General features: G+C 41.2%; 1 protein-coding gene across 1 annotated transcript in view; it reads right to left on the bottom strand.

Moving 5' to 3' along the window:
- LOC139153308 (sodium channel protein type 5 subunit alpha-like) overlaps nucleotides 1-27,481 on the bottom strand; it is a 71,569-nt gene that overhangs the window by 39,509 nt on the left and 4,579 nt on the right. Inside the window, exons 5-13 of the mRNA XM_070727058.1 lie at nucleotides 24,454-24,545; nucleotides 22,692-22,901; nucleotides 19,420-19,504; nucleotides 15,951-16,092; nucleotides 8,167-8,364; nucleotides 6,559-6,702; nucleotides 5,291-5,689; nucleotides 3,161-3,287; nucleotides 348-586 (exon numbers count right to left, since the gene is read on the bottom strand). Coding sequence (XP_070583159.1) covers nucleotides 348-586; nucleotides 3,161-3,287; nucleotides 5,291-5,689; nucleotides 6,559-6,702; nucleotides 8,167-8,364; nucleotides 15,951-16,092; nucleotides 19,420-19,504; nucleotides 22,692-22,901; nucleotides 24,454-24,545 — 1,636 coding nt within the window. The remainder of the gene's footprint in view (nucleotides 1-347; nucleotides 587-3,160; nucleotides 3,288-5,290; nucleotides 5,690-6,558; nucleotides 6,703-8,166; nucleotides 8,365-15,950; nucleotides 16,093-19,419; nucleotides 19,505-22,691; nucleotides 22,902-24,453; nucleotides 24,546-27,481) is intronic.

Below are 27,481 nucleotides of genomic sequence, written 5' to 3'. Positions count from 1 at the left end.
TTAATAAATAATTTTTTAAAAAAATTAAAAATTTAAAAAGTCCCAGAAAAGAATAGCTGAAAACCGCATGGCAACGAATGCACAGTGCTAGAGACTTGACATCTGCGTATGTGCAGGAAAAAATAAAACTTGGGAAAAAATTGGGGGGAGGGATCTGATTTTTTTTTTTTTTAAAGATGGCAGTGTCAATGGACCGGCCCCACCCAAACCGGTTCTGTGACTTCATCGTGATGTAACCTGCAGCTTGTTAGTACCGGTTCAGCAAATTGGTCTGAACTGGGAGGAACCCACCTCTGCTAAGGATGCAAAACAGGGGCAGATTCTTTTCTGCTTCAGGATTTGCTTACCATGTTCCCACACGAAAGAGCATATTCAAACTGGGGGGTCATTTTGTAGTGGTCCAAGGCCATGAAAAGAGTGTTCATCACAATGCAAAGTGTGATGATGAGATCGGTAAAGGGGTCCATTACAATCACATGCACTTTCTTCTTTATTTTCTGCCACAGAGGGCAACAATTCCAGATGAAATACTTGCGGGCTAACTTGGTCAAGAAGCGAGGCCATTTTCGATCCGATTCTTCAAGCTCTAAATAAGGAGAGGAGGAGGAGGGGGGGAGGAAGAGGAGGAGGAGAAGAAGAGGAAGAAGAAGAAGAGGAAGAAGAAGAGGAGAAAGAAGAAGAGGAAGAGGAAGAAGAGGAAGAGGAAGAGGAAGAAGAAGAAGAAGAAGAAGAAGAAGAAGAAGAAGAAGAAGAAGAAGAAGAAGAAGAAGAAGAAAGAAGAAGAAGAAGAAAGAAGAAGAAGAAGAGGAGTTGTTATTGACCTACTCATTAGACTTGTTCAACTTTGGTTGAGAATGTACAAAATTTTTGTACATTTTACAAAATTCTCTGTAGTTCATTCCCTGAAAAGATCCAATGATCTTTGATGAAATTCTGACATTAGATAAAGCAATCAAGCTGTTTATTTGTCAGCTGGTGGTCTTTATGTTTTTTAATGAACACTGGTGAGGTCCCACAGAGTTGGCCTCCTCAGAGTCCCATCGACCAAACAATGTCAGCTGGCGGGACCTAGGGGAAGAGCCTTCTCTGTGGGGGCCCTGGCCCTCTGGAACCAGCTCCCCCCCGGGAGATTTGCATTTCCCCCACCCTCCTAGCCTTCCGAAAGAGTATAAAAACTCATCTTTGCTGCCAGGCTTGGGGTTTTTAGATCTTTCCCTTGACCAATGAATGTTTTCAGTATGATTGTTGAATGATTGGTTTGATACGTTTTCCTTTAATTAGAATTTAATGATTGTTTTAATGTATGATTTATTGGATTCATATTACTGTTCTGTTTTTGTACATGCTGTGAGCTGCCCCGAGTCCTCGGAGAGGGGCGGCATATAAATCCAATTAAATAAATAAATACTTTTGATAGGAAATCTCATACAATAGAAAGTTGGGATGCCAGCATTTGTAAAAAAAATTGAAATAATGGACCATGAATAAATAGAGCCACCCAGAATCACCTCATAGAGGGAAATGGGCGGCATAAAAATATAATACATAAAAAAATAAAAAATAAAAATAACAGGTTTTCCAAATCTACAATTTTCATTGGAAATGAATTGCTTACAGTAATAATCTTTCTTTCTTACTTATTTACTATGAACTGTGGTAACGCAGTGCTTAGAGTACAGGACTGCGGGCTACTTCCGCTGGCAGTCAGCTGCCTGCAGTTTGGCAGTTCAAATCTCACCACCATCTCAAGATTGACTCATCCTTCCACCCTTCCGAGGTGGGTAAAATGAGGACCCAGATTGTTGGGGGCAAGAGGCTGACCCTGTAAAGTGCTTAGAGAGTGCTGTCAAGCACTGTGAAGCAGTATATAAATCTAAATTAGATTTGTATGCCGCCCCGAGTCTACGGAGAGGGGCGGCATACAAATCTAATAAATAATAATAATAATAATAATAATAATAATAATAATAATAATAAATACTAACGTTAAGTGCTATTGCTACTAATGCAGGCACTCCTTGACAGCCATTCATTGAATTCATTTAATGCAACAGCCATGAAAAAATGGACTTAGGACTGATGCTTGCATTTACGACCATTATAACACATCCATGGTCTCATGATCAAAATTTGGGTGCGTGGCAACTGGCAGGTATTTATGACAGTTGCATTGTCCCAGGATCATATGATCGCCATTTATCATCTTCCCAGCTGACTTCCAAACAGCTAATTGTGACGGACACCGGAGAGCACAACCATCGCTGGCGAGCATCCAAGGAGGGAGGGTGATCGCGTCACTGGGCGCAATCACCCGGCATGCCCTGCCCGTAGCGCAGGGCATGATGGGGCATGAGGGCAGGGCAGTGAGCCACAGTGTAAAAGGCAGGCTCAATGTTCCCCGTCCTCTTTTCATTTGGCTAGTTGACACAATGGCAGGTCGACGAGCCGCAGCAAAGCTACACGTCGAAGAAAAGGCCCTCCCAATGCCCCTGGGATCGGCGTGGATTGCCAGGGGAAAGAACAGTTTGGGGCGCATGGTGGGGCAAGGGTTTCCCGCAGCGCCTTAGTGAGGCCTCCGGGGAGAAGGCAAGGCATTTATTGGTGGCGGTTAAGAACAGCGCACCAGCTGGGGGGGCCAGTTCCTTGCTTCATCCGTCATGGCCCCTGTCCTCCCTCTCCCCTCAGCAGGAAGCCGCTGTGCAGTAGCCAGCTGATTTTTTGCCCTGGGGATGTCCGTTTCGCCCTCTGGATTCTTCAGGGAAGCTTCCATGAACCTTCTAGAGTGCAAAAAACAGCACAACAGGCAAAACAGAAGTGCGTTTACAAACTTCTGGTTTGCTCATTTGGCCATTTGTTTTGACTGTGCCAGTCAAAACTGTGTGCATGTGCGGGGGCACGGGAGGTTTGTGCGTATGTGCAGGACAGCGCGGAGGATGTGCATGCATGGGGGGAGAGGGAATGGGTGTGGCTAGGCCGCGCACACACCCCTTTTGGCACATGAACCAAAAAAGGTTCACCATTCCTGACCTAAGTCCATGGGAGTTCACTTAAAGACCGCATTACTCACTTATCAACAATGGCAAAAGGGTCGTGTACTGGGCAGGACTCACTTAACCATCTCCTTCTTAGCAACGGAAGTTCTGCCAAGGAAAGCTCGTACCTTCAAGGACGCTGGTGATAATGCTGGCCGCACTCTCAGCCCTTTGTCTCTGAAGTGGCTGGTTGTAATAATCAACTGACAGTCGATGAGCTTGGACCATCTTGTTAGCTTCATTGTATAAAGACATCTGCAAAAAGATACAGGCTGTTGATTTAGTTATAAACATTTCTACTCTTTGGATACCAATAATAAGCAGTGCCATTGTAACTTTGAATGGTCACTAAATGAATGGTTGTAAATCAAGGATTACATGTACCGTATTTTTCGGAGTATAAAAACTAAGCACCTTAGTTTTTATACTGGAAAATAGGGAAAAGAATCTGCTTAGATTCTGGCTAGCATCCTTAGTCTGGTCATCTTCAGCACATTATTTTATCTCCTGGTTAGGGCTTTTAAAAAATCTTATTCAGAGAGAGTAACAATGAAAGAGCTTGCAAGCCAGTAAGAGCTGGGAACATCGTTAACACCTAGTTAGGGCTGGAAAGAAACATTTTCAGCAAGTTAGAGCAATGGAAAAAAAGCTCTGCAAAGACTTAGGGCTTGGAAAATATTATTTGCAAAGAGTAACATTGAAAGAACTTGCAAGTCGGTAAGAGCTGGGAACATTGTTAATACCTTGTTAAGGCTGGAAAGAAACATTTGATGGAAGTTAGAGCAATGAAAATACCCTGCAAAGATTTAGGGCTTGGAAAACATTCTTCGCAAAGAGTAACAATGAAAGAACCTGCAAGGTAAGAGCTGGGAAGATTGTTAGCAGGTAGTTAGGGCTGGGGGGAAAAAACCTTTGAAAAAAGACTACATTCAGAGTATAAGACACACCTGAATTTTCTTTTAGGAAGGTGCATCTTATAACTCTGAAAAATATGGTATGTTATAATCATTTGATTGAGTGTTTGAGCAAGCAGATAAGTGAATAATACTGTATTATTTTTAATAACCATACTGGCAGGTACATCTTCTCTATGACTATAATGAATTATATTTATTTTATTTATAGGCTACCTCTTTAAGTTTATGCAATTCATAAGACATATTTGAAAAAAAGCTAGTCATTGTGTGAACCTCATTGAAATGGTGTAGCTATTGTTAATTTCAAGGGGGCTTCATATAATTACTTTTGTTTGAATGTCAAGAGGACTACTTTCATTATATGCATAATTTGACTAATATAGGATTTAAGTTGGAGGGAATTGGGTGGGGGGAGAAGGAAAGATAGATGTACCGGTTGGATTGCCGCAAATTCTAACACGTTGTCTCAAAAGCCCTTCATGGCATCGGACCAGAATATTTCCGGGACCGCCTTCTGCCGCACGAATCCCAGTGACGAGTTAGGTCCCACAGAGTTGGCCTTCTCTGGATCCCGGCGACTAAATAATGTTGTCTGGCGGGACCCAGGGGAAGAGCCTTCTCTGTGGCGGCCCCGACCCTCTGGAACCAACTCCCCCCAGAGATCAGAGTTGCCCCTACCCTCCTTGCCTTTCGTAAGCTCCTTAAAACCCACCTCTGTCGTCAGGCATGGGGGAACTGAGATATTCCCTTCCCCCTAAGCTTATGAAATTTATGCTTGGTATGTCTGTATGTTTTATGAAATTTATGCTTGGTATGTCTGTCTTCGGAGAGGGGCGGCATACAAATCGAATAAATAATAATAATAATAATAATAATAATAATAATAATAATAATAATAATAATAATGTATGATTGGTTTCTCAAATTAGGGTTTTTTAATTTAACTTAAACTTAAATATTGGATTTGTTTATATTGTCTTATTATTGTTGTTAGCCGCCCCGAGTCTACGGAGAGGGGTGGCATACAAATCTAAATAAATAAATAAATGAATTAATTAATTAATTAATTAATTAATTAATTAATGAGTGAGTAAGTAAGTAAGTAAATAAGTAAGTAAGTAAGTAAGTAAAAACATAAAAACATAAAAACATAAAAACATAAAAACATAAAAACATAAAAACATAAAAACATAAAAACATAAAAACATAAACACAAAAACACAAAAACACAAAAACACAAAAACACAAAAACACAAAAACACAAAAACACAAAAACATAAACATAACATAAACAAACAAACAAACAAACAAACAAACAAACAAACAAACAAACAAACTCACTTGGCTGCTCATTCTGGGGCTTTCCATAAGAGGTGGAAGCAACATGCTTTCCCCTGAAAGATGCTCCGTGTTCAAAGACCTCATTCCACCAGGTCCCACCAAGGACACTATCCCGTTGCAGTCGTCTCCAGAGTTCCATCTATTGGGCTGCATGTAGTTAGGAGTAGCTGGATGCGATCCATAGCTGGCTTGACTTTGGATGCTTGGGCGCCTTATGATGCGCGTAGGCAAAACGCAGCCCCGTTGTAACTCCATCTCCCCAACACTGTTGGATTTCTCATCCCCAAATTCAGCATTGGATCCAGTCTCCTTCCCCGACAGGTGGAAAGTGAAGACACTGCCATGACTTGGCCTCCGTTTTGCTGGGTTTGAAGGAGGCCCATAACCATAGCTGAAGTTCTGTTGGTTTTTAACAGATTAACAAGAATTGGAAGGGACCCGGCAGGTCATATAATCCAACCCCCTGCCCAAACAGGAGACCCTACATCTGCCTCTACCTAGGATCGAACTCACAACCTCCTGATTCTGAGGCAAGAGCTAGTGTTGAGGAAAATATTTTTTTATGTTTACAAAAAAAAAAAATCAGATTGCACCATATGGACTGCTTTTCTACATCACAGAAAAAGATCTTGAATGTCACTTTTTATTTATCTGTCTGTCTGTTTGTCTGTCTATCTATCATTTATTTATTTATATTTATTTATTTATTTATTTTTACTTACTTACTTACTTACTTACTTACTTACTTACTTACTTACTTACTTACTTACTTACTTATTTATTCATTCGATTTTTATGCCTCCCTTCTCCTTAGACACAGGGCGGCATTTACTATTCATTCATTCATTCATTCATTCATTTATTCGATTTTTATGCCTCCCTTCTCCTTAGACACAGGGCGGCATTTACTATTCATTCATTCATTCATTCATTTATTCGATTTTTATGCCTCCCTTCTCCTTAGACACAGGGCGGCTTACAACATGTTTTTTTAACAGAGCCAGCCTATTGCCCCCACAATCCGGGTCCTCATTTTACCCACCTCGGAAGGATGGAAGGCTGAGTCAACCTTGAGCCGGTGGTGAGATTTGAACCGCTGACCTGCAGATCTACAGTCAGTTTCAGTGGCCTGCAGCACAGCACTCTACCTGCTGCGCCAGCCCGGCTTTTGAAGGTAAATTGACTGAAAACTTCCAAATAAGAGTTTTTAGTTAGCAACTGGTAATTACAAATTGGGTTCGCCCATCACTACCTAACAATAAACGTACTGTTTTCCGATGACTGTCATTTGAGGGTGGCCCCGAATCTTCCATTCCTAAGGACATTTTCTTCCTCCGGTTGCTTCGCTCTTTGTGTTCCTTAGATGCTGGAGACACTTCAGTGGAGCTGTCATTTTCTCTGGCATTTAATTCCTAAAGGGTAGAAAGAGCGAAAGGCAACAATTACAATTCTATTTTCATCATGCAATATAATTCTATTTTCAACATACAATACAATGCTATTTTCATGCTTTTTAAACTTTCTTTTTCTTTCTTTCTTTGTTACTTTCTTTCTTTCTTACTTACTTACTTACTTACTTACTTACTTACTTACTTACTTACTTACTTACTTACTTACTTACTTACTTATTTATTTGACTTCTATGCCACCTAATCCTGTAGGACATCGGTAGGGCAGTAAATGCAATCCACTCCTGGTGTGGAGGTGGTGGTATAAGGGGTTTTTTTTTATGTCAATATGGCAGTCATAAACATACAATTGAAGCCCCTCCCTATTTTCTGCACATCATGAAATATATAAAAATGGGAGGGGCTTCAATTGCATGTTTGTAATAATAATAATAACAACAACAACAACAAAGCAACGACTCTGGCATAAGCCAGTGAAGCTGGTCCCAGTGGTACTTGGCACGCTGGGCGCAGTACCAAAGGCTCTCAGCGGACATTTGAAAACCATCAGAATTGACAAAATCTTAATCTGTCAATTGCAGAAGGCCGCTTTACTGGGATCGGCAAACATAATTTGCCACTACATCACGCAGTCCTAGGTGCTTGGGAAGCGCCCGACTGGTGATGAAATACAAAATCCAGCATAGTGATCTCCTTTGCTGTGTTGTACTGACATAATAATAATAATTTATTAGATTCATATGCTGCCCCTCTCCGAGGACTCGGAGCGGCTCACAACAAGTAAAAACATTAAATACAAATCCAATATTAAAACAGTTTTTTTAAAAACCCTATTAAAAAACAAACATACAACCCAAACACACCATATATAAAGTCAAGACAGCTAAGGGTATATCAATTCCTCCATGCCTGGTGACATAGATGGGTTTTCAAAAGTTTACGAAAGGCAAGGAGGGTGGGGGCAGTCCTAATCTCTGGGGGGAGATGATTTCAGAGGGCCGGGGCCACCACAGAGAAGGCTCTTCCCCTGGGTCCCATCAGACATCATTGTTTTGTCGACAAGACCCGGAGAAGGCCAACTCTGTGGGAACTAATCGGTCACTGGGATTCGTGTGGTAGCAGGTGGTCCCGGAGGTATTGTGGTCCAATGCCATGTAGGGCTTTATAGGTCATAACCAACACTTTGGATTGTGACCGGAAACTGATCGGCAGCCAGTGCAGACCACGGAGTGTTGACGAAACATGGGCATATCTGGGAATGCCCATGACAACTCACGCAGCATGATCTGAAGTTTCCAAAAACTTTTCAAATGTAGACCCATGTAGAGAGCATTGCAGTAGTCAAACCTCAACTTTTTGGACTTCCTCTGCACAGGTTTGTCCTTTCTGTCACAAGCAAAGGTTGTGATGTGATGGCACAATGTTCTTTTAGTCATTTTAATGAAAGCAGTCAAGAGTTATAGGCACCTCCTGTTCTTTTTTTAACATTTCCATGGCTTCCTGGAATTCTTTTTCTTTCGCCTTTGTTTCAGCAATGGTAGCTTTGCTCTGCTCTTCGTAAGCCATGGTGACCACAGCTAAGATTAGATTGACCAAATAAAATGAGCCCAGAAAAATGACCAGCACGAAAAACAGCATGTAAATCTTCCCGGATGCTCTTAATGTCTGAAATTAGAAGAATACATTAACCAGTGGTGAGAAGTTTTATATCAGAATATATTATTTTTTTATACTGTTTCCATCTTCCCTTAAAACAGAATTTACAATGGTCTGAGAATCAAAATCTCCACTAGATAACTGACAGTCAAGTGAAAGAAGTAAGAATAGCAAATGGGGGAAAATCCTTTATCCAAACTTCTTCAACCATCCAAATAAGAACTCATCTACATATCAAAGGATAAGGTCTACAAACACAAGTACTGTATTCTGGTTCGATGCCATGAAGGGCTTTATAGGTCATAACCAACACTTTGAATTGTGACCGGAAATTGATCGGCAACCAATGCAGACTGCGGAGTGTTGGTGTAACATGGGCATACCAGGTCTCCCAGAACATCTGCATGCTTACAAGAAGTAACACCATAGTCACACAAACACACACACACACATACACACAAACACACAAACTCTCAAGTGTCACTCTAGAATTAGCAGGTAGATTTTTCCATACCATGATAAGCCCCACTATAAAGGTCAGTTGCCGTACCCCATTTCTCCACAGCTGCCCCTAAAGGCAAACTGTTTGCTTTTTGGGAATAAATATTTCTTCTTTCCTCATAGCTGTGTGGATCTCCTTTTTATTTATTCTTGTGCAACCCCAGCTCGAGTTGGAACCCCAAATAATTCTTCTGACTCAATCTTTGATTAGCATTTACAGAATTGCAGAGTTGGCAGCAACCTTGGAGGCCTTCTAGTTCAACCCACTGCTCAAGCAGGAGACCTTATACCAGTGATGGCGAACCTATGGCACAGGTGCCACAGGTGGCACGCGGTCGCAGAGCTATATCTGCTATCTCCACCTGTGTCAGAGATTCGGCATCGCTGCCTTATGCAATTGCAGACAAATGGCCACCAAATATTTTCTTAAAAACCTACAGAGATGGAGCGCCATTGAAGGGCTGCAAAACATTTTAGTACCACACTGTGGGTGTGGCTTGTTTTGTGGGTGTGGCTTGCCGGCCATGTGACCAGGTTGGAGTGGCTTGACGATCATGTGACCGGGGGTGGTGGCTTAAAGGTCACGTGATTGGCTTAAAGGTGGCCAACTTGATGTCATTCACATCAAGGGTTAGAGTTAGGGTGCCTGGCCTCTCCTCGCCTCATAGAGATACAATTTCCCTATCTATTTACTATGAGTGAACATCCAAAATATGCTATTTAATTCTACGTATACATGTCACATGTGTACATATATGTTACACACAGGCACACAAAAATATACATTATCTACTATATAAACTGTATGTGTATTTAGACACACGCACAGCTCTTCTAAAGTTATACGCATTCAATATCATTTATTGGAGAATGGTGGAAGGTCTTAAGCATAAAAAGTATCAGGAAAGATTTAATGAACTCAATCTGTATAGTCTGGAGCAGCGTTTCCCAACCGGTGTGCCACGGCACACTGGTGTGCCGCGAGACATGGTCAGGTGTGCCGTGACGCTCCCCGCCCGATCTGCCCCCTCTCCTCCTCTGCCGCCCCCTGCCTTGGGGCGCGACTTCTCTCGCGGCGGCTGCGGCTTCAGCTCCTCGGGACAAAAGCGCTCCCAGCCAGGGAGCTGCGAGAGGGACGGGGCGGGGAAGGGAAGAGCGGGAGACCCCCAGACAGAACGGCTGAGGGGAAGGAAAGACAGAAGGAGGGAGGGATTGAGAAGCGAAGTCAGGGAGGGCTGAGAGAAAAGGGGAGCGGCGCGCGCGCGAGAGGGGGGGGCGGGCATTACTGAAACGAACGGAGAAAGCCCTCTCTCGCAGCGAAAGCGCTCCCAGCCAGGGGGCTGCGAGAGAGGGCTTTCTCCGTCCGTTTCAGTAATGCCCGCCCCCCCCTCTCTCGCGCGCGCCGCTCCCTTTTTCTCTCAGCCCTCCCTGGCTTCGCTTCTCAATCCCTCCCTCCTTCTGTCTTTCCTTCCCCTCAGAAAAGGGGAGCGGCGCGCGCGCAAGGGGGGGGGCGGGCATTACTGAAACGAACGGAGAAAGCCCTCTCTCGCAGCCCCCTGGCTGGGAGCGCTTTCGCTGCGAGAGAAGGCTTTCTCCGTTCGTTTCACTAATGCTCGCCCCCCCCCTCGCGCGCGCGCCGCTCCCCTTTTCTCTCAGCCCTCCCTGGCTTCGCTTCTCAATCCCTCCCTCCTTCTGTCTTTCCTTCCCCTCAGCCGTTCTGTCTGGGGGCCTCCCGCTCTTCCCTTCCCCGCCTCCCAGACTTTGCCTTTGCCACCCCCACCCCTTTTTGGGTTGGCAAGGAGTCCTTTGCCGCATCCCGCAGTTCGCTGCTCTTTCTCTCTCTCTCTTTCCCGTGAGGTGGGGGAAGGAAAAAAAAAGCAAAAAAACCCTCAGGCTCGTCCCTTCAGCAGTGAGGGAGGGAAGTCAGAGGGCGAGGGAGCGAGGGAGCGCTCTTGTCCTCGGTGCCCTCTGCAGCGTGCCTTCCTTCTTCTTTGCCGCCGCTGAGGGACGGAGAGAAAGATAAAAAGGAAAGAGGGAGGGAGAGAAAAGAGATAGAAAGGAAAGAGGGAGGGAGGAAAGAGGGAGGGATAGAAAGGAAAGAGGGAGGGAGAGATAGAAAGGAAAGAGGGAGGCAGACAGAGAGAGAGAAAAAGAGAGACATAGCAAGAAAGAGAGAGAAAAAGAAAGAGATAGCAAGAGAGAGAGAAAGAGATAGCTAGAGAGACAGAGAGACAGAGAAAGAGAGAGAAAGAGACAGAGAGAGAGAAAGAAAGAGATAGCAAGAGAGACAGAGAAAGAGAGAGAGAGAAAGAGATAGAAAGAGAGACAGAGAGAGAGACAGAGAGAGAGAGAAAGAAAGACATAGCAAGAGAGATAGAAAGAGAGAGAATGAAAGAGATAGCAAGAGAGGCAGAGAGAGTAAGGGAGAGAGAAAGACATAGAGGGAGGGAAGGAGGGAGAGAGAAAGAGCAAAAAAGAGAGAAAGAAAGAAAGAGGGATGGAGAGAGAGAAAGGAAGGAAGGAAGAGAGAAAGAGGGAGGGAGAAATAGAGTGAAATGGAGGAAGAGATTTTTTTTTGTCCAAACTTTTCTTTAGCCCCTCCCCCCGCGCCCCCCCCCGTTCAGTGTTCCCCAGGATTTTTAAAATATGAATAATGTGCCGTGGCTCAAAAAAGGTTGGGAAACACTGGTCTGGAGGATAGAAGGGAAAGGGGGGACATGATCGAAACATTTAAATATATTAAAGGGTTAAATAAGGTCCAGGAGGGAAGTGTTTTTAATAAGAAAATGAACAGAAGGACAAGGGGACACAATCTGAAGTTAATTGGGGGAAAGATCAAAAGCAACATGAGAAAATATTATTTTACTGAAAGAGTAGTAGATCCTTGGAACAAACTTCCAGCAGATGTGGTCGGTAAATCCACAGTAACTGAATTTAAACATGCCTGGGATAAACATAGATCCATCGTAAGATAAAATACAGAAAATAGTATAAGGGCAGACTAGATGGACCATGAGGTCTTTTTCTGCTGTCAGACTTCTATGTTTCTATGTTTCTATTGCGATAGGAAAAACATACCCAGTGCCCAGAAAGGGGGGGGGGGATTCAAAATCTTTCCACTGGTTCTTCATACCTGACCATACCCAGAGGAACCCATTACTGTGGAGCACCCACAATTTCTGGAGGCAAGTTGTTCCATTGATTAGATGTTCTCGATGACAGGAAATTTCTCCTTAATTCTAGGTTGGATTTCTCTTTTCAGCTCCTACTTCTTGTCCTGCCCTCAGGTGTTTCGTTTCCAACTATTCCCTCCCAGTTATAGAAACATAGAAACATAGAAGTCTGACGGCAGAAAAAGACCCCATGGTCCATCTAGTCTGCCCTTATACTATTTTCTGTATTTTATCTTAGGATGGATATATGTTTATCCCAGGCATGTTTAAATTCAGTTACTGTGGATTTACCGACCACGTCTGCTGGAAGTTTGTTCCAAGGATCTACTACTCTTTCAGTAAAATAATATTTTCTCATGTTGCTTTTGATCTTTCCCCCAACTAACCTCAGATTGTGTCCCCTTGTTCTTGTGTTCACTTTCCTTTTAAAAACACTTCCCTCCTGAACCTTATTTAACCCTTTAATATATTTAATATATATTTAATATATTTATTCCTACTCTGCAGCTCTGTGGTATCCATCAGGCGAAACTCCCACTCTGCTAAGGGGTGTAATCAGTTTGATAAATGTGCAATCAAGATTTTACAGTGGATTGAGAATTCAGCAATCTGGGAATCTTTTTTTTTTTTTAAATATTGGTGATTAAACGTTATAATTAACATCTTGAAGTAACAATGGCGGGGTTCGTTAATAAAGTTTCAGTTCCTTTATTAAGTCAGAATAGGATTCCTGAAAGATTATGGACCTGCTATGTTGCCCCACCATGGGGGTTGTGAGATCACTGAGCACCAAGGAATAAAGTGCTTGAAGATGATATTCTATTTTTTTAATTATTTATATTTTATATTTATATTTATATTTATATTTATATTTATATTTATATTTATATTTATATTTATATTTATATTTATATTTATATTTATATTTATATTTATATTTATATTTATATTTATATTTATATTTATATTTATATTTATATTTTTTTATTTTTTTATTTTTTTATTTTTTTATTTTTTTATTTATTCATTCATTCATTCACTCACTCACTCACTCACTCACTCACTCACTCACTCACTTACTTACTTACTTACTTACTTATTTATCAGATTTGTATGCCGCCCCTCTCCGTAGACTCGGGGCGGCTCACAACACAATAAAACAGTTCATAACAAATCTAATAATTTACAATTTAAAATATTTTTTTTAAAAAACCCATTATTAAGCAGACATACATACAAACATACCATACATAAATTGTATAGGCCCGGGGGAGATATCTCAGTTCCCCCATGCCTGACGACAAAGGTGGGTTTTGAGGAGTTTACAAAAGGCAAGGAGGGAAGGGGCAGTTCTAATCTCTGGGGGGAGCTGGTTCCAGAGAGTCAGGGCCGCCATAGAGAAGGCTCTTCCCCTGGGACCCGCCAAACAACATTGTTTAGTTGACGGGACCCGGAGAAGGCCAACTCTGTGGGACCTAACAGGTCGTTGGGATTCGTGCGGCAGAAGGCGGTCTCGGAGATATTCTGGTCCGATGCCATGATGCATCTTTATGCACCTTTACTGACCTCATTATGCACCTTTGCTGACCTCTTAAGAATCGGGTGAGGTCAACAGTGATAGTCTAAGGCAGTGCTTCCCAACCTTGGCAACGTGAAGATATCTGGACTTCAACTCCCAGAATACCCCAGCCAGCGTTTGATGGCTGGGGAATTCTGGGAGTTGAAGTCCAGATATCTTCAAGTTGCCACGGTTGGGAAACACTGGTCTAAGGGTAATGTTTTGGGGTTTTGGTGATGATACTACAGAGTTAGGTAATGAGTTCCATGCATCAACTACTCAGTTGCTAAAGTTGTATTTGAAGAAAGAGATATGTTCACATCCTGGAGTTGTTTATAATAATAATAATAATAATAATAATAATAATAATAATAATAATAATAATAATATAAATAAAAATGACTTTTTGTTACAGCTTTGTAGAAGGCTACCCAGCAGATGATAAATAGCTGGGCCTATTCATTAGTATGCTGTTCCTTAACTGGAGACCCCAAATCTTTCATGGCACCCCAAGTCTGTAGGCAGAGTCTAACAGCAGGACTGATCCAAGCAGACCTACATCTTAACCAATTTGAGATACTCCAAATCACAGATACCAAAACTCTGCAATGAATATCAGATTATATGTAGAATCTTTGCTCAACATTCTTTCTGAAACTCCAAAGTTAAGAGAAACTGAGCAAAAGTACAAGTTGTGGACACCAAACATTCTTTCCATTAAAATTTCCAGGCTATTTCCCACAATTTCACATTGCCTACATGCCTAGCGACTTCTCAAGCTGCAGGGATCCCCCTAATCTTTGAGAGATTTCCAAGCATGGATCCATTGACACCGCCCTCCCTGTGTATTTCAATCTGTTTATTATTTTCAGGATGAGATCAGACGAGCGAAAAGGAGCTTTCGGCTTGTGGAGTGAACCTACCAGCACTTCAGGAGGTCATCATAATTAAAAATTACTCCCCCTGTGCTAAAAATATTCATGCTGCCTTCCGTTACTTTAGGATGCTTGGGGGAACCAGAGACAGGGAGTAAACATTTTATTAAACCAGTAAATAAACTCTGCAATCAGGTCAAAACAGAACAAAGAACAGCAGCTAAGCAGGGAACCAAGCAATAGGTTTCATCCGACAGAATAGTTTTGTGCATGGAAAGAGCTTTGTTTTGAGTAATACGAGGGGTTGCCACAGAGAGGAGGGGATCATTTTATTCTCCAGGGCACTGGAGGGCCGGACGAGGAACAATGGCTGGAAGCTGACCAAGGAGAGATTCAACCTGGAAATAAGGAAAAACTTCCTGACGGTCAGAATGATCAACCAGTGGAACAACCTATCAGTGGATGTTGTGAACTCCAATACTCTGGACATTTTTAAGAGGAAATTGGACTGCCATTTGGCTAGGATGCTATAGGATTCCTGCTTAGGCAGGGGGTTGGACTTGATGACCCTTCCAACTCTAACAAACAAACGGACGGACGGACGGACGGACGGACGGACAGACAGACAGACAGACAGACAGATAAATAAATGCCTATGGAGAGTCGCAATCATCCAGGTCGTGGTTCTCCCAAAGATGCTTTTGCAAAAGGCAACTGGAGTATCCTGTTTATTATTTATTTATTATTTCGATTTCTAGATCGGCCTTCCCTGGAGACTCAGGGCGGCCCCCTCTTCCCCCCACCCCACCCCCCATCTTGGAAACAAGTCCTGGTCCTTTGTCATCAGTGTTTGGTTCTGGAAGCAGGGACAAACACGCTGTAGTCTTTAACTCATTTTATTGGGTTGACTGGAACGGGTCCCAAAGGGTTAACAAGGACGAGCAATCTCGTTGCTTCATAATACACAGCCCGGTTTTTCTCTTGCGGAGGTGCGGCTTGGCAGCCGCTCGAATTTCCCGGCCGTGGCTGGACCAATCCACGGCCGGTATGCAAATGGGGGTGTCTACGTACACAACAGTCCTCACACAAGATTTGCACAAAAGCCAGGAATTTGTGCCAATGCACATGTACCCGCCCGCCATATGTACCCGCACCCAGGAGCCGGGAACGTTCCGGTAGCGCCGGCAAAGAGGAACCCCTACCTGGCTAGAACCCACCCCTGATACAGGTAAACCCTCAAGTGGCCTTAACGACTCTCAGAGTACAAATCATCCGACGACTGCGAAGAATATGAACCCTTCTCTTTTCCATCGTTGAGTCCGAACTGAAGAAGCTTCTTGAACGAGAAGTGAAACCTTTTCAAGGGGGCGGGAGAGAGAAATTCCCGTTGCCTTTTGGAAAAGCACATTTGCGACGTTGCATGTGTAAAAGCACCTTTAGCAAGCTGCAGAGGAGTAAAACAAGAGCTGCACACAAACACACACACACCTGTTGGTAGAGGCGTTCCCAGTAGTCTTGGGTCATGAGGCGGAACAAGGAGAGGAAAGCCCAGCCAAAAGTATCAAAGCTGGTGAAGCCAAAATCAGGATTATCTCCAACTTTCAGGCACATGTATTTTGGTGGGCAGGACCTAAAAAAAAAAGACATTGTTCTCATTTAAACTAGACTTATGTTGTGAGCCACCCCCAAGTCTTCAAAGAGGGGCGGTGTACAAATCTAATAAATAATAATAATAATAATAATAATAATAATAATAATAATAATTATTATTATTATTATTATTATTACTACAACTATTATTTTTATTATTATTACTATTATTATTATTATTACTAGTACTACTACTATTATTATTACTATTAATATTATTATTATTATTACTACTACTATTATTACTATTATTACTATTATTATTATTATTACTACTACTATTATTTTTATTATTATTACTATTATTATTACTACTACTACTACTACGATTATTACTATTATTATTGTTATTATTGTTATTGTTGTTGTTATTATTATTATTATTATTATTATTATTATTATTATTATTATAGTCCTCGTTTAATGACTGCAGTTGGGACTGGCAACTCTGTCTCTAAGTAATGCAGTCATGAAGAGATTACTCTGCTTGTAGCAATGGCAGCTCTGACAACCCCAATTGCTGTGGTTGAGTGAATCCCATATGGTTGTTAGCAGTGATGGGCTCCTACGGGTACGGTCAGGTACACAGAACTGGTAGAAAAAAATTGATTTTTTTTCCTTTTTTCCCTTCTGGGCTCTGGGTATGTTTTTCCTATTGCAGTCAATGAGGTTGAATGTGTATAATTTTAGAAGAGCTGTGCGTGCATGTATTTGTGCGTATATACACATACAGTTTATATAGTAGATAATGTATATTTTGGTGTGCTTGTGTGTAATATGTATGTACACCTACGGCATATATACATAGAATTAAAGAGTCTATTTTGGATGTAAATAGATAGTGAAATTGTATCTGAGGCGAGGAGAGGCCAGGCACCCTAATCCAAACCCTTGACGTGAGTGACGGCCACCTTTAAGCAAGTCATATGACCTTTAAGTCATTCCCTAGTCACATGATCGTCAAGCCACTCCCACCTGGTCACATGGCCAGCAAGCCACACCCACAAAATAAGCCACACCCACAGTGTGGTAGTAAAAAAAATTGCAGCCCTTCACTGGTCGTTAGGTGAGGACCTACAGCAGGGGTGTCAAACTGGTGGTCCATGGGCCAGAAGTGTCACGTGCAGGCCACGCCCACCACAGTTCCACAAAGCAGGAAAATTTCACAAAACATCACATAATGGTAACGTGACGCCTCAAGTTTGACACCTGTGACCTACGGGGATCCAAGCTATTTCAGGATAATATCTCCAGTTCAATCCCCACACATCTCATCAAAGTTGGCGCCTGACCTAAATGTAAAGTCGCACCAGCTAAGTAAAAAAAAACAACCCTGCTATCTGGACGTCTTAAGTGAAAATAATGTGTTTTGTTCTAAATGTATTTTTACATGTTAATGCATTTAACTGCATTGGTTGCCAATTGGGTTCCAGACACTATTCAAAGTGTTGGTAATGAACTACAAAGCCCTACATAGCATTGGGCCAGATTATTTGCAGGGCGGCCTTCTGCTGTATGAATCCCAGCGACAGGTCAGGTCCCACAGAGTCGACCTTCTCCAGGTCCCGTCAGCCAGACAATGTCGCTTGGTGGGGCCAAGGGGAAGAGCCTTCTCTGTGGTGGGCCCGGCCCTTTGGAATCAGCTCCCCCCAGAGATTCGCATTGCCGCTACCCTCCTCTCCTTTCACAAGTGTCTTAAGACTCATTTATGTTGCCAGGCTTGGGGCGATTAGATCTTGGGCAAAAAATGTGATGTATGGCTGTGATTTGAATTTGTTTGACTGATTTTTAATATATCGTGGTTTTAAGCTTATGTAGTTTTTAATTAATTAGATTTGTTTTGGTATTTACTGTTTTATAGTATATGCAGTGAGCCACCCCGAATCTTCAAAGAGGGGCGGCATGCAATAATAATAATAATAATAATAATAATAATAATAATAATAATAATAATAATAATAATATTAATCTATAGCCCATGGAATACTGTGAAACTCTTTACTTGCTCAACTTTTGATTCACTAGATTTGACTTTTGTATTTAAGTAAGTGAGCATTTTGGCTTCGTGACCTATGGGCGAAGATTCTAGTCCTCATGTTTTTCTTACAACGGTTAGAATTAGTGACTCCTATGTAGGGTGGCTTTCAGCACCAAACTAAAGTCGGGAATGTAGTTTGTTTGGGAAATTAAAACTTATATCATGTAGTTTTTTCAGGTTATTTTCCCCCCCTGGTGCTTCTGTCTATTGTGATCAGCATTTTTATTTATTATTCCTTTTTTTTTTGGTGTGTTTTTTTTCATTGTTAACTGCTCTCTTGTAATGGTTCAATTGCAGAATCCATATTTAATGAGTAAGGTGGTACTTGATTTATAACTATTCATTTAGTAACCAATCAAAGTTACGACAGCACTAAAAAAAGTGATTTATGCTCATTTTTCACCTTTATGACCATTGCAGATCAAATGATCAAAATTGAGATGTGTGGCAACTAGCTTTCTGTTTATGACAGTTGTAGTGTTCTGGGGGAGAGAATCAAGTGATTCCCTTTAGCAACCTTTGCAGGTAGTTGGATGCTACCTAGAACCTTAACAACAACCCTGTTACAAACTTAACAATAGAGTGATTCACTTAACAAAGATCATTAAATGGGCCATAACTTGCTTAACAGCTGTCTTGCTTAGCAATGGAAATTTTGCACTCTAATGCAAGGACTGCCTGTGATCCCAGCAAAAACAATAGGGCAGGGGTAAAAAGTCCAGATTCTTATCCTGTTGAAATGCAGACTCTGGTACCTCTACTTAAGAACTTAATTCGTTCCGTGACCAGGTTCTTAAGTAGAAAAGTTTGTAAGTAGAAGCAATTTTTCCCATAGGAGTCAATGTAAAAGCAAATAATGCGTGCAAACCCTTTAGGAAAGAAATAAAAGCTCGGAATTTGGGTGGGAAGAGGAGGAGGAGGACGAAGAGGAGGAGGAGAGTCGCTGCCGAAGGAAGAAGGTGAGGTGAGGGGAATCAAAAAAATCCAAAACTTTAAGGCTTAAAAAAAAAAGAGGGACACTGAGGCAGCAAGGAGGTGCACGGGCCTCCCATAAACCTTGCGGGAGGCTGCCTCCCATATACTGTGCCAGAAAGAGAAACCCAGAGAGAATGGCAGGAAACTGGCCGGGCCTTCGTGCTACTCTCAAATTTCCTGGGAAATCTTTCCGTGCTCATCTAGAAAAGTTCTTAAGTAGAGGCATTCTTAGGTAGAGGTACCACTGTAAAGGGGAAAATTTCAAACATTCATATAAGAGCTAGACCCACTTACCCTCCATCTGAGCCATTGCGACACAACAAAAAATCTTCAGTGCCATTTTTAAGGTGGTAATTTTCTGCAAAATCAGAAAGACCAGCTCTATAAACAATGGAACAGCTCATTAGGCACCTGGGGGTTTCATCGTAAAAACGTTAGGATATTCTGCAAACAAATCAGCCTGCTTTTCCCAAACTTTCTTCCATTCCATCTCTCCAGATTCTTCTGGGACCTCTTTCTCTTAATATTCAGTCAAAAATACATGAATTGATCCTCTGTCTTTCTAGATGTGTTGTGTTTTTAAATCCAAAACTATGCAGGAAAATAATTTTTAGCAGCATATCCTTTTTTGTTAATAGGAAAAAAATATTTATACACACATACAGAAAATATTTTGCAGAAAATATTATTTTACTGAAAGAGTAGTAGATGCTTGGAACAAACTTCCAGCAGACGTGATAGATAAATCCACAGTAACTGAATTTAAACATGCCTGGGATAAACATATATCCATCCTAAGATAAAATACAGAAAATAGTATAAGGGCAGACTAGATGGACCATGAGGTCTTTTTCTGCCGTCAGACTTCTATGTTTCTATGTTTCTACACACACACATACACACAAACAAACACACACACACCAACAAACAAACATTTTAAAAGCATTTGGACACTTTGTGACCAACCAGTAATTTATTCCATATATCGATATTTCCATAATACAAACTATTATTGTGGCTTATATTACATAATTTGTAGCTCTTATATATACACTCCTTGTTTCTGTTCAATTTTGACCGGTCCTCCTTCTCTTTCTATCCCTATTTCCAAAATTATCTGACTGTTTTTGGGTTGTTTTTCTTTTCTAGCCATTGGTAAAAAATTATCCCATATTTTATAGTAATCCCATCTCATCTTTGTCTTTCATTTCCACTATTAGTCTGTCTATTTCTACACATAACATTATTTTATTTATTTATTTGTTTTTTTATTAGATTTGTTTGCCGCCCTTCTCCTTAGACTCAGGGCAGCTTACAATAAGACAATTACAAAATATGTAAGAAATCTAACGTTTAAAATTCTAAAAGGCATCAATTAAAAAAAACATATAAAAAAACGAACTAATTCATATTCTAAAACCTCAGTTTATTTAAATCTTTATTTATCTATTAACTCGTTGTCGGTGGGTACATTTTCATTTTTCCATGGTTTCAGCAGAATATCCTGAATTAAACCTCTCTTTTTTTGCTTTTTTAAAATAAAAATTGTCTTTGTTTTTCTTTCAACATATAATAAAACAACATGAGCATTAAAAAACACAGAATCAATGCTTAAAATAATAATTAATAATAGTTCTCAGATAGGTTAAACATTCAGAGAGAGAGAAAAAACGCTAATAATACTTTCAACATGTACTTTTTATCCTTCTTTGCTAAGTTAATTAAAATTAACCACACGTGAGATATATTGCATCTATAAATAACAATATTACCAAATTCAGTCCCTTATATTCCCTTTTTCTATTTGTAATAAAACATAAACATCTTAACTTCGTAACTCAATATCTAATTTAATCCTTTCATCTCTGTGTTAACGCCTTACCCAATGCTGCCACCAACCCTTATTTCGCCATCTGGGTCTTTAATAGATTAAAATTAAATCATCATGTATTTCTTCAGAAGTAATTAAAAGAAAATACAGTGATCCCCCGATTATCGCGAGGGTTCCGTTCCAAGACCCCTCGCGATAATCGATTTTTCGGGATGTAGTGGTGCGGAAGTAAAAACACCATCTGCGCATGCGCGCCCCTTTTTCCATGGCTGCACATGCGCAGATGGTGGAGTTTGCGTGTGGGCGGCAGGGAAGACCCGGGGAAGACCCAGGGAAGGTTCCTTCGGCCGCCCAACAGCTGATCTGCTCCGCAGCGCGGCAGCAGCGAGGAGCCGAAGATGGGGTTTCCCCGTTGCCCAGGCAATGGGGAAACCCCATCTTCGGCTCCTCGCTGCTGCCGCGCTGCGGAGCAGATCAGCTGTTGGGCGGTTGAAGGAACCTTCCCTGGGTCTTCCTGCTGCCCAGGCAAAGGGGAAACCCCAAGATCGCTTGCCGCTTGCCCGTTCACCCGCCCGCCCGGCTGCTCGCTTGCCTGTTCACCCACCCGCCCGGCCGCTCCGCTTGCCCGTTCACCTGCCTGCCCGGCTGCTCGCTTGCCTGTTCACCCACCCGCCCGGCCGCTCCGCTTGCCCGTTCACCTGCCTGCCCGGCTGCTCGCTTGCCCGTTTGCCCGCCCGCCCGGCCGCTCCGCTTGCCCGTTCACCCGCCCGGCCGCTCCGCTTGCCCGTTCACCCGCCCGCCCGGCTGCTCGCTTGCCGCTCGAGAGCAAGAGGGGGAGAGATAGAGAAAGAGAGAGAAGGAAAGAAAGAGATGAGAGAGGGAGGAAGAGAGTGTGAGAGAGGAAGAAGCAAGATAGAGAAAGAGAGAGAGAAAGAAAGATGAGAAAGGAAGGGAGTGACGTCATCGGGTGGAAAAATCGCGATATAGCGTTTCGCAATGATCGAGATCGCGAAACTCGGGGGATCACTGTACTTCTCAATTGTTTTTAGTTTCCAACCAGTCATAAAACTTTCCCCAAATCTTATAGTACAGTGTTCCCTCTATTTTCGCGGGGGATGCGTTCCGAGACCGGCCGCGAAAGTCGAATTTCCGCGAAGTAGAGATGCGGAAGTAAATACACTATTTTTGGCTATGAACAGTGTCACAAGCCTTCCCTTAGCACTTTAAACCCCTAAATTGCAATTTCCCATTCCCTTAGCAACCATTTAGATTATTACTCAGCATTTTTATTTATTCAAGTTTATTAAAAAAAATATTTATTAAAAGCAAATAAAAGTTTGGCAATGACATATGACGTCATCGGGCAGGAAAAACCATGGTATAGGGGAAAAACCCATGAAGTATTTTTTAATTAATATTTTTGAAAAACCGTGGTATAGACTTTTCGCGAAGTTTGAAACCGCGAAAATCAAGGGGACACTGTAATCACATTCCTCTTTGTCTTTAATGGGTTTTTTTTGCTTAAGAACAACTACATTTAAAATAAAATAAAATGATCAAGACAACCTCTCAGCCAATCTCCCTACATCCTGAAGTTTCCTAAGTCACACATGGGAATTGAATTCTTACTGCCTCATTCTGGGATATTTTTCCCTCCACTTTCCGTACATAGCTCAATGAGGAGGCCCAAATATGCAATGAATGAATCGTCACGGCAGGAGGTAGGGTATCTTACCTTCACTGTTGGTGAAAATCTCATAGGAAATGTTACTTATGCTCTGATTGATAAACTCCGTATAGTTCTTGACACACTTCTGTTTCAGGTGTCCTTTGAAGAGTTGGAGGCCAATCAGGGCAAAGACGCTCAGACAGAAAACTGTCAAAATCATGACGTCCGTGAGCTTCTTCACCGACTGGATCAAAGCTCCAACAATGACCTTCAGGCCTGCCGAGAGGTACAAGAACGAAAGAAATGTCAAGATCATAAGAAATGGAGAACTTCAGTGCCAGGCATGATACCTGAGCCGAGGTGGCGCAGTGGGTAGAGTGTAGTACTGCAGGCCACAGAAGCTGACTGCTAGATATGCAGGTCAGCGGTTCAAATCTCAACACCGGCTCAAGGTTGACTCAACCTTCCATCCTTCCGAGGTAGGTAAAATGAGGACATACAGAAATACATAAGTACATAAATAAATACAGAAATACATAGATACGTAAATACGTAAATACGTAAATACGTAAATACATAAGTAAGTAAATAAAAAATAAACAATAATAAACAATAAACAATAAACAATAAACAATGAACAATGAGCAATGAGCAATGAACAATGAACAATGAACAATGAACAATGAACAATGAACAATGAACAATAAACAATAAATAATAAATAATAATAAATATATACATAAATATATACATAAATATATACATAAATATATACATAAATATATACATAAATATATACATAAATATATACATAAATATATACATAAATATATACATAAATATATAAATACATAAATAAACTTCAGACTTTGAGTGTGCTCCGACACTGGAGCTTTTTTAAAAAGAGGTTGGATAAACATTTGTCTGAAATGGTAAATAGAGCTGTGATGGCAAACCTATAGCACATGGGGCACACAGAGCCATATCTGAGGGCGCGCAAGGCATTGCAGAGCAAGGAAGGCTGTTTCCACCTTCCCCAGGCTTCAGGAAAGTCTTTGGGGCCTGTGGATGGTGGAAAATTAACTCAATGTACCAGTGATGGGCTACCAAAATTTTTACTACCACACTGTGGGCGTGGCTTATGCATTTTGTTTCAACATCTTTCAGTGCAAATTGGGTGCACTGGGGTCGAGCTCCATTTTCGCTACCGGAACTGGGTTTCTGACCGTTCCTGTAGGAGCCCATCACTGCAATGGGCCTACTGTGATAGCGGGTTCCTACCGGTACAGATGAGTACATTGCACTGGTAGTAAAACTGGAGCTGTGCGCACAGCTTTGGGTGTCTAGCATGTGTGTGTATATCCACATCCCAGCGAGATTTTGCTTCTGTGCATGCACAGAAGCAAAATTTTGTGAGCGGGTGCATGTGTGTGAGTTTTGGTGACTTTTTGCTGTTGTGTATGTGCGGAAGCAAAAAATTTTACCAAAATCCCTCTTGCATACACATCCCCTCACGAAGATCAGAAGCAACTTGAAAAAATATTATTTTACTGAAAGAGTAGTAGATGCTTGGACAAACCTCCAGCAGACGTGGTTGGTAAATCGACAGTATCTGAATTTAAACATGCCTGGGATAAACATATATCCATCCTAAGATAAAATATGTACAGGAAATAGTATAAGGGCAGACTAGATGGACCATGACGTCTTTTTCTGCCGTCAATCTATGCTTCTACGTTTCTATGTTTCTAAGACCTCCAAGTTCCCTTCCAACTTTATTATTTTGTTATTCTTATCACCATGAGAAATTATTCCAAAAATTTCATACCTGGGACAATGGAAATTGTTTTCAAAGCTCTCAACACTCGGAACATCCGAAGAACGGAGACATTTCCCAGTTCAATAAACTCTCCTATATACCTGTAACATCAACATACAGCAAAGATGAGAAATGGTGGTAGATATAACACAAAATTTACTTATTGTTTAGATTTTAAACATATAGAACTTTATTTTACCATGTGGGTGATATATTATGAATAGTTTCTTTTATTAAAGATATACATAGAGAGAGAGAATTTTTAATTAGCTATATGATATAAGTAGTGATGGGTGAACCGAACCCACACAATTCAGGTCTGTAACCATGAGGAATTTTACAGGGCTCGGTATGCCGAACACGAACACGAAATTTTTTCAAACTTCGGGCAAAGTTCGGGGTCGTGTTCGGTGTTCGGAGCTTTGACGTCACCGGCAGGTTGCTAAGGGCGCCAAGGTGATCACTTCCTGGATTCCATGGAATCCAGGAAGTGATCACCTTGGTGTCCTTAGCAACCTGCCGGTGACGTCAAAGCTCCGTCCCCGGAATCTCTTTGTGGGAGGGATTCCTCGTTCAGGTTTGAGTTCAGGTTCAGTTCGGGTTTGGCCGAATTTTGCGTAAAGTTCGTCCGAACTTGCCAAACCCGAACACCGTTGGGTTCGCCCATCACTAGATATAAGATTAAAATTTAGATAAAAGATATTTTATTATTCTTTGCATTGTTGTAACCTTTTGTAGTAAGACGGTGAGGGACAAATTTAATTTAGATTTTTAGAAATTACTAATATTGTATAAAATTAACAGAAAATGTTACACGGGGAGAGATAAGAGCCTCCATTGAGGGAGTGATGAGAAACGAAAAGTTTGTATATGATTGATTTTAAGCATGGTTGTTGTGTTTACAACTATATATTGTTTTACTTTATGGTGGAGAAAAATAAAAAATCTTATACCAAAAAAAAACAACATACAGCAAATGTCAGTGTTAGAACGCGCTGTAGATCCGGGAGTGGGAGGTTGATTTTATCTTTCTTTAAACTCCCATTAAACTTCACCAATCCGCGGGCAGAAATATGCATGCGCAGAAGAAAAAAAAATGGCGAAAATCACCCAAAACTCACTCTCGCGAGCATCTTCGTGTGAGATTTTGCCTGCTGCGCTTGCACAGAAGTGAAATCTCATCCTGGGGCGCGCATTAACACTCGGGAATGTGCAGCTGCACAGGCATTGTCAAAATCGCTACTGGAACAGAGCACCGTACCATTCTGGTAGCAGTCCATCACTCACTCACTCTCACACACACACACACACACAGACACACACACACACACAGATACACACACGATCTCCTTGCTTCTGAATCTTGGCAGTATTCCTCCCTGTCTTTCAAACAAGATATAGGAACAGGTCTCGTGAGGCCTTTAATTGCCTCTTTGGTTTCCTTTCAGGAGGATTAACGGGCTTAAAACGTGACGGTTCTTGTCAGAAATTTCAAAATATTGATCCATATTTTTTTCCCTCTCCCTTGACATGAAAAATCAGGCTGAGGAACATTTCCAATGTGTGTGTGTTTGTGCGTCTTAGTAGCCAGACTCTTGAAAACTTGGAAAGTTGCCAGAATGGATGACAATGTCATATTGTAATGGCTCCTACAGCAGAATTTCTCATTCTTGGTCACTTAAAGATGGGCGGACGTTGACTGCCAGAATTGGAGAATAGATGGCCAGGAGAGAACAAATGGAACCCTATTTTACAAGATTGGACATCTTGTACTACGAAGAGACTATATATGACCCTCAATTTACAACTACATATTTGCTTAGTGACTCTTTAGAGTAACAACAGTCACTGGAAAAGGTGACTTGTGATTGTTTTCACACAATCATTGCAGCATCCTCATAGTCAGGTGATTCAAATTCAGGCACTTGGCATGCACTTATTTCACTGTATTTTATTGTATTGTATTGCATGGCATTGTATTGTATTGCATGGCATTGTGTTGTATAGTATTGTATTGTGTTGTACTGTACTGTATTGTATTTTATAGTATAGTATTGTATTGCATAGTACTCTATTGTATTGTATTGTACTGTACTGTATTGTATTTTATAGTATAGTACTATACTGTATTGTATTGTATTGTACTGTACTGTACTGTATTGTACTGTATTGTATTTTATAGTATAGTATCGTATTGCATATTGTATAGTATTGTACTGTACTGTACTGTATTGTACTGTATTGTATTTTATAGTATAGTATCGTATTGCATATTGTATTGTATTGTATTGTATAGTATTGTACTGTACTGTACTGTATTGTATTTTATAGTATAGTATCATATTGCATATTGTATTGTATTGTATAGTATTGTACTGTACTGTACTGTATTGTACTGTATTGTATTTTATAGTATAGTATCGTATTGCATATTGTATTGTATTGTATTGTATAGTATTGTACTGTACTGTATTGTACTGTATTGTATTTTATAGTATCGTATTGCATATTGTATTGTATTACATTTATATGCTGCCCATTTCCTCACGCACTCAGGGTGGCAAACAACAATAAAATAAAATACAAACATTAAAACCCCATAATAAAAAAACATTCATTCATCAATCATTCAACAGCGGTGGGTTCTAACTTACCTCACCGCTGGTTCGCTTCCATCTATGCCATGTGGCTGCCCGTGCATTGTGCGCCGCATAGCTTCCCATATATTTTATACCATGTGCCTGAACATATATTGTGTGCCGCATTGGCACATCATGTGGACACATGTGCGCTTTGCAGGCACGTTTGTGCGTGCACAGTGCCAAAAATTCACAGAAGTGTAAAAAAAAAGCAAAAACAAGAAGGTAGTGCAAGCGCAGTGTTAGAAATTTGGCTTCTGTACATGCATAGAAGGAAAAAAAATCAGCAAAAAATTCAAAAATAGTTTCCCCCAAAAGATGGTGGACCATGGCAGCGGGGCATTTTTTGTTCCCCTATTCTCCGGAGAGTTAACTTGAGCCTCTGGGAGGGTAAAAAA

Source organism: Erythrolamprus reginae, chromosome Z (assembly GCF_031021105.1).
Source record: "Erythrolamprus reginae isolate rEryReg1 chromosome Z, rEryReg1.hap1, whole genome shotgun sequence".
In the NCBI taxonomy this organism is placed as follows: domain Eukaryota; kingdom Metazoa; phylum Chordata; class Lepidosauria; order Squamata; family Dipsadidae; genus Erythrolamprus; species Erythrolamprus reginae.
The sequence above is the reverse complement of the archived record's forward strand: the minus strand, read 5'-3'. Positions and strand labels throughout refer to the sequence as shown.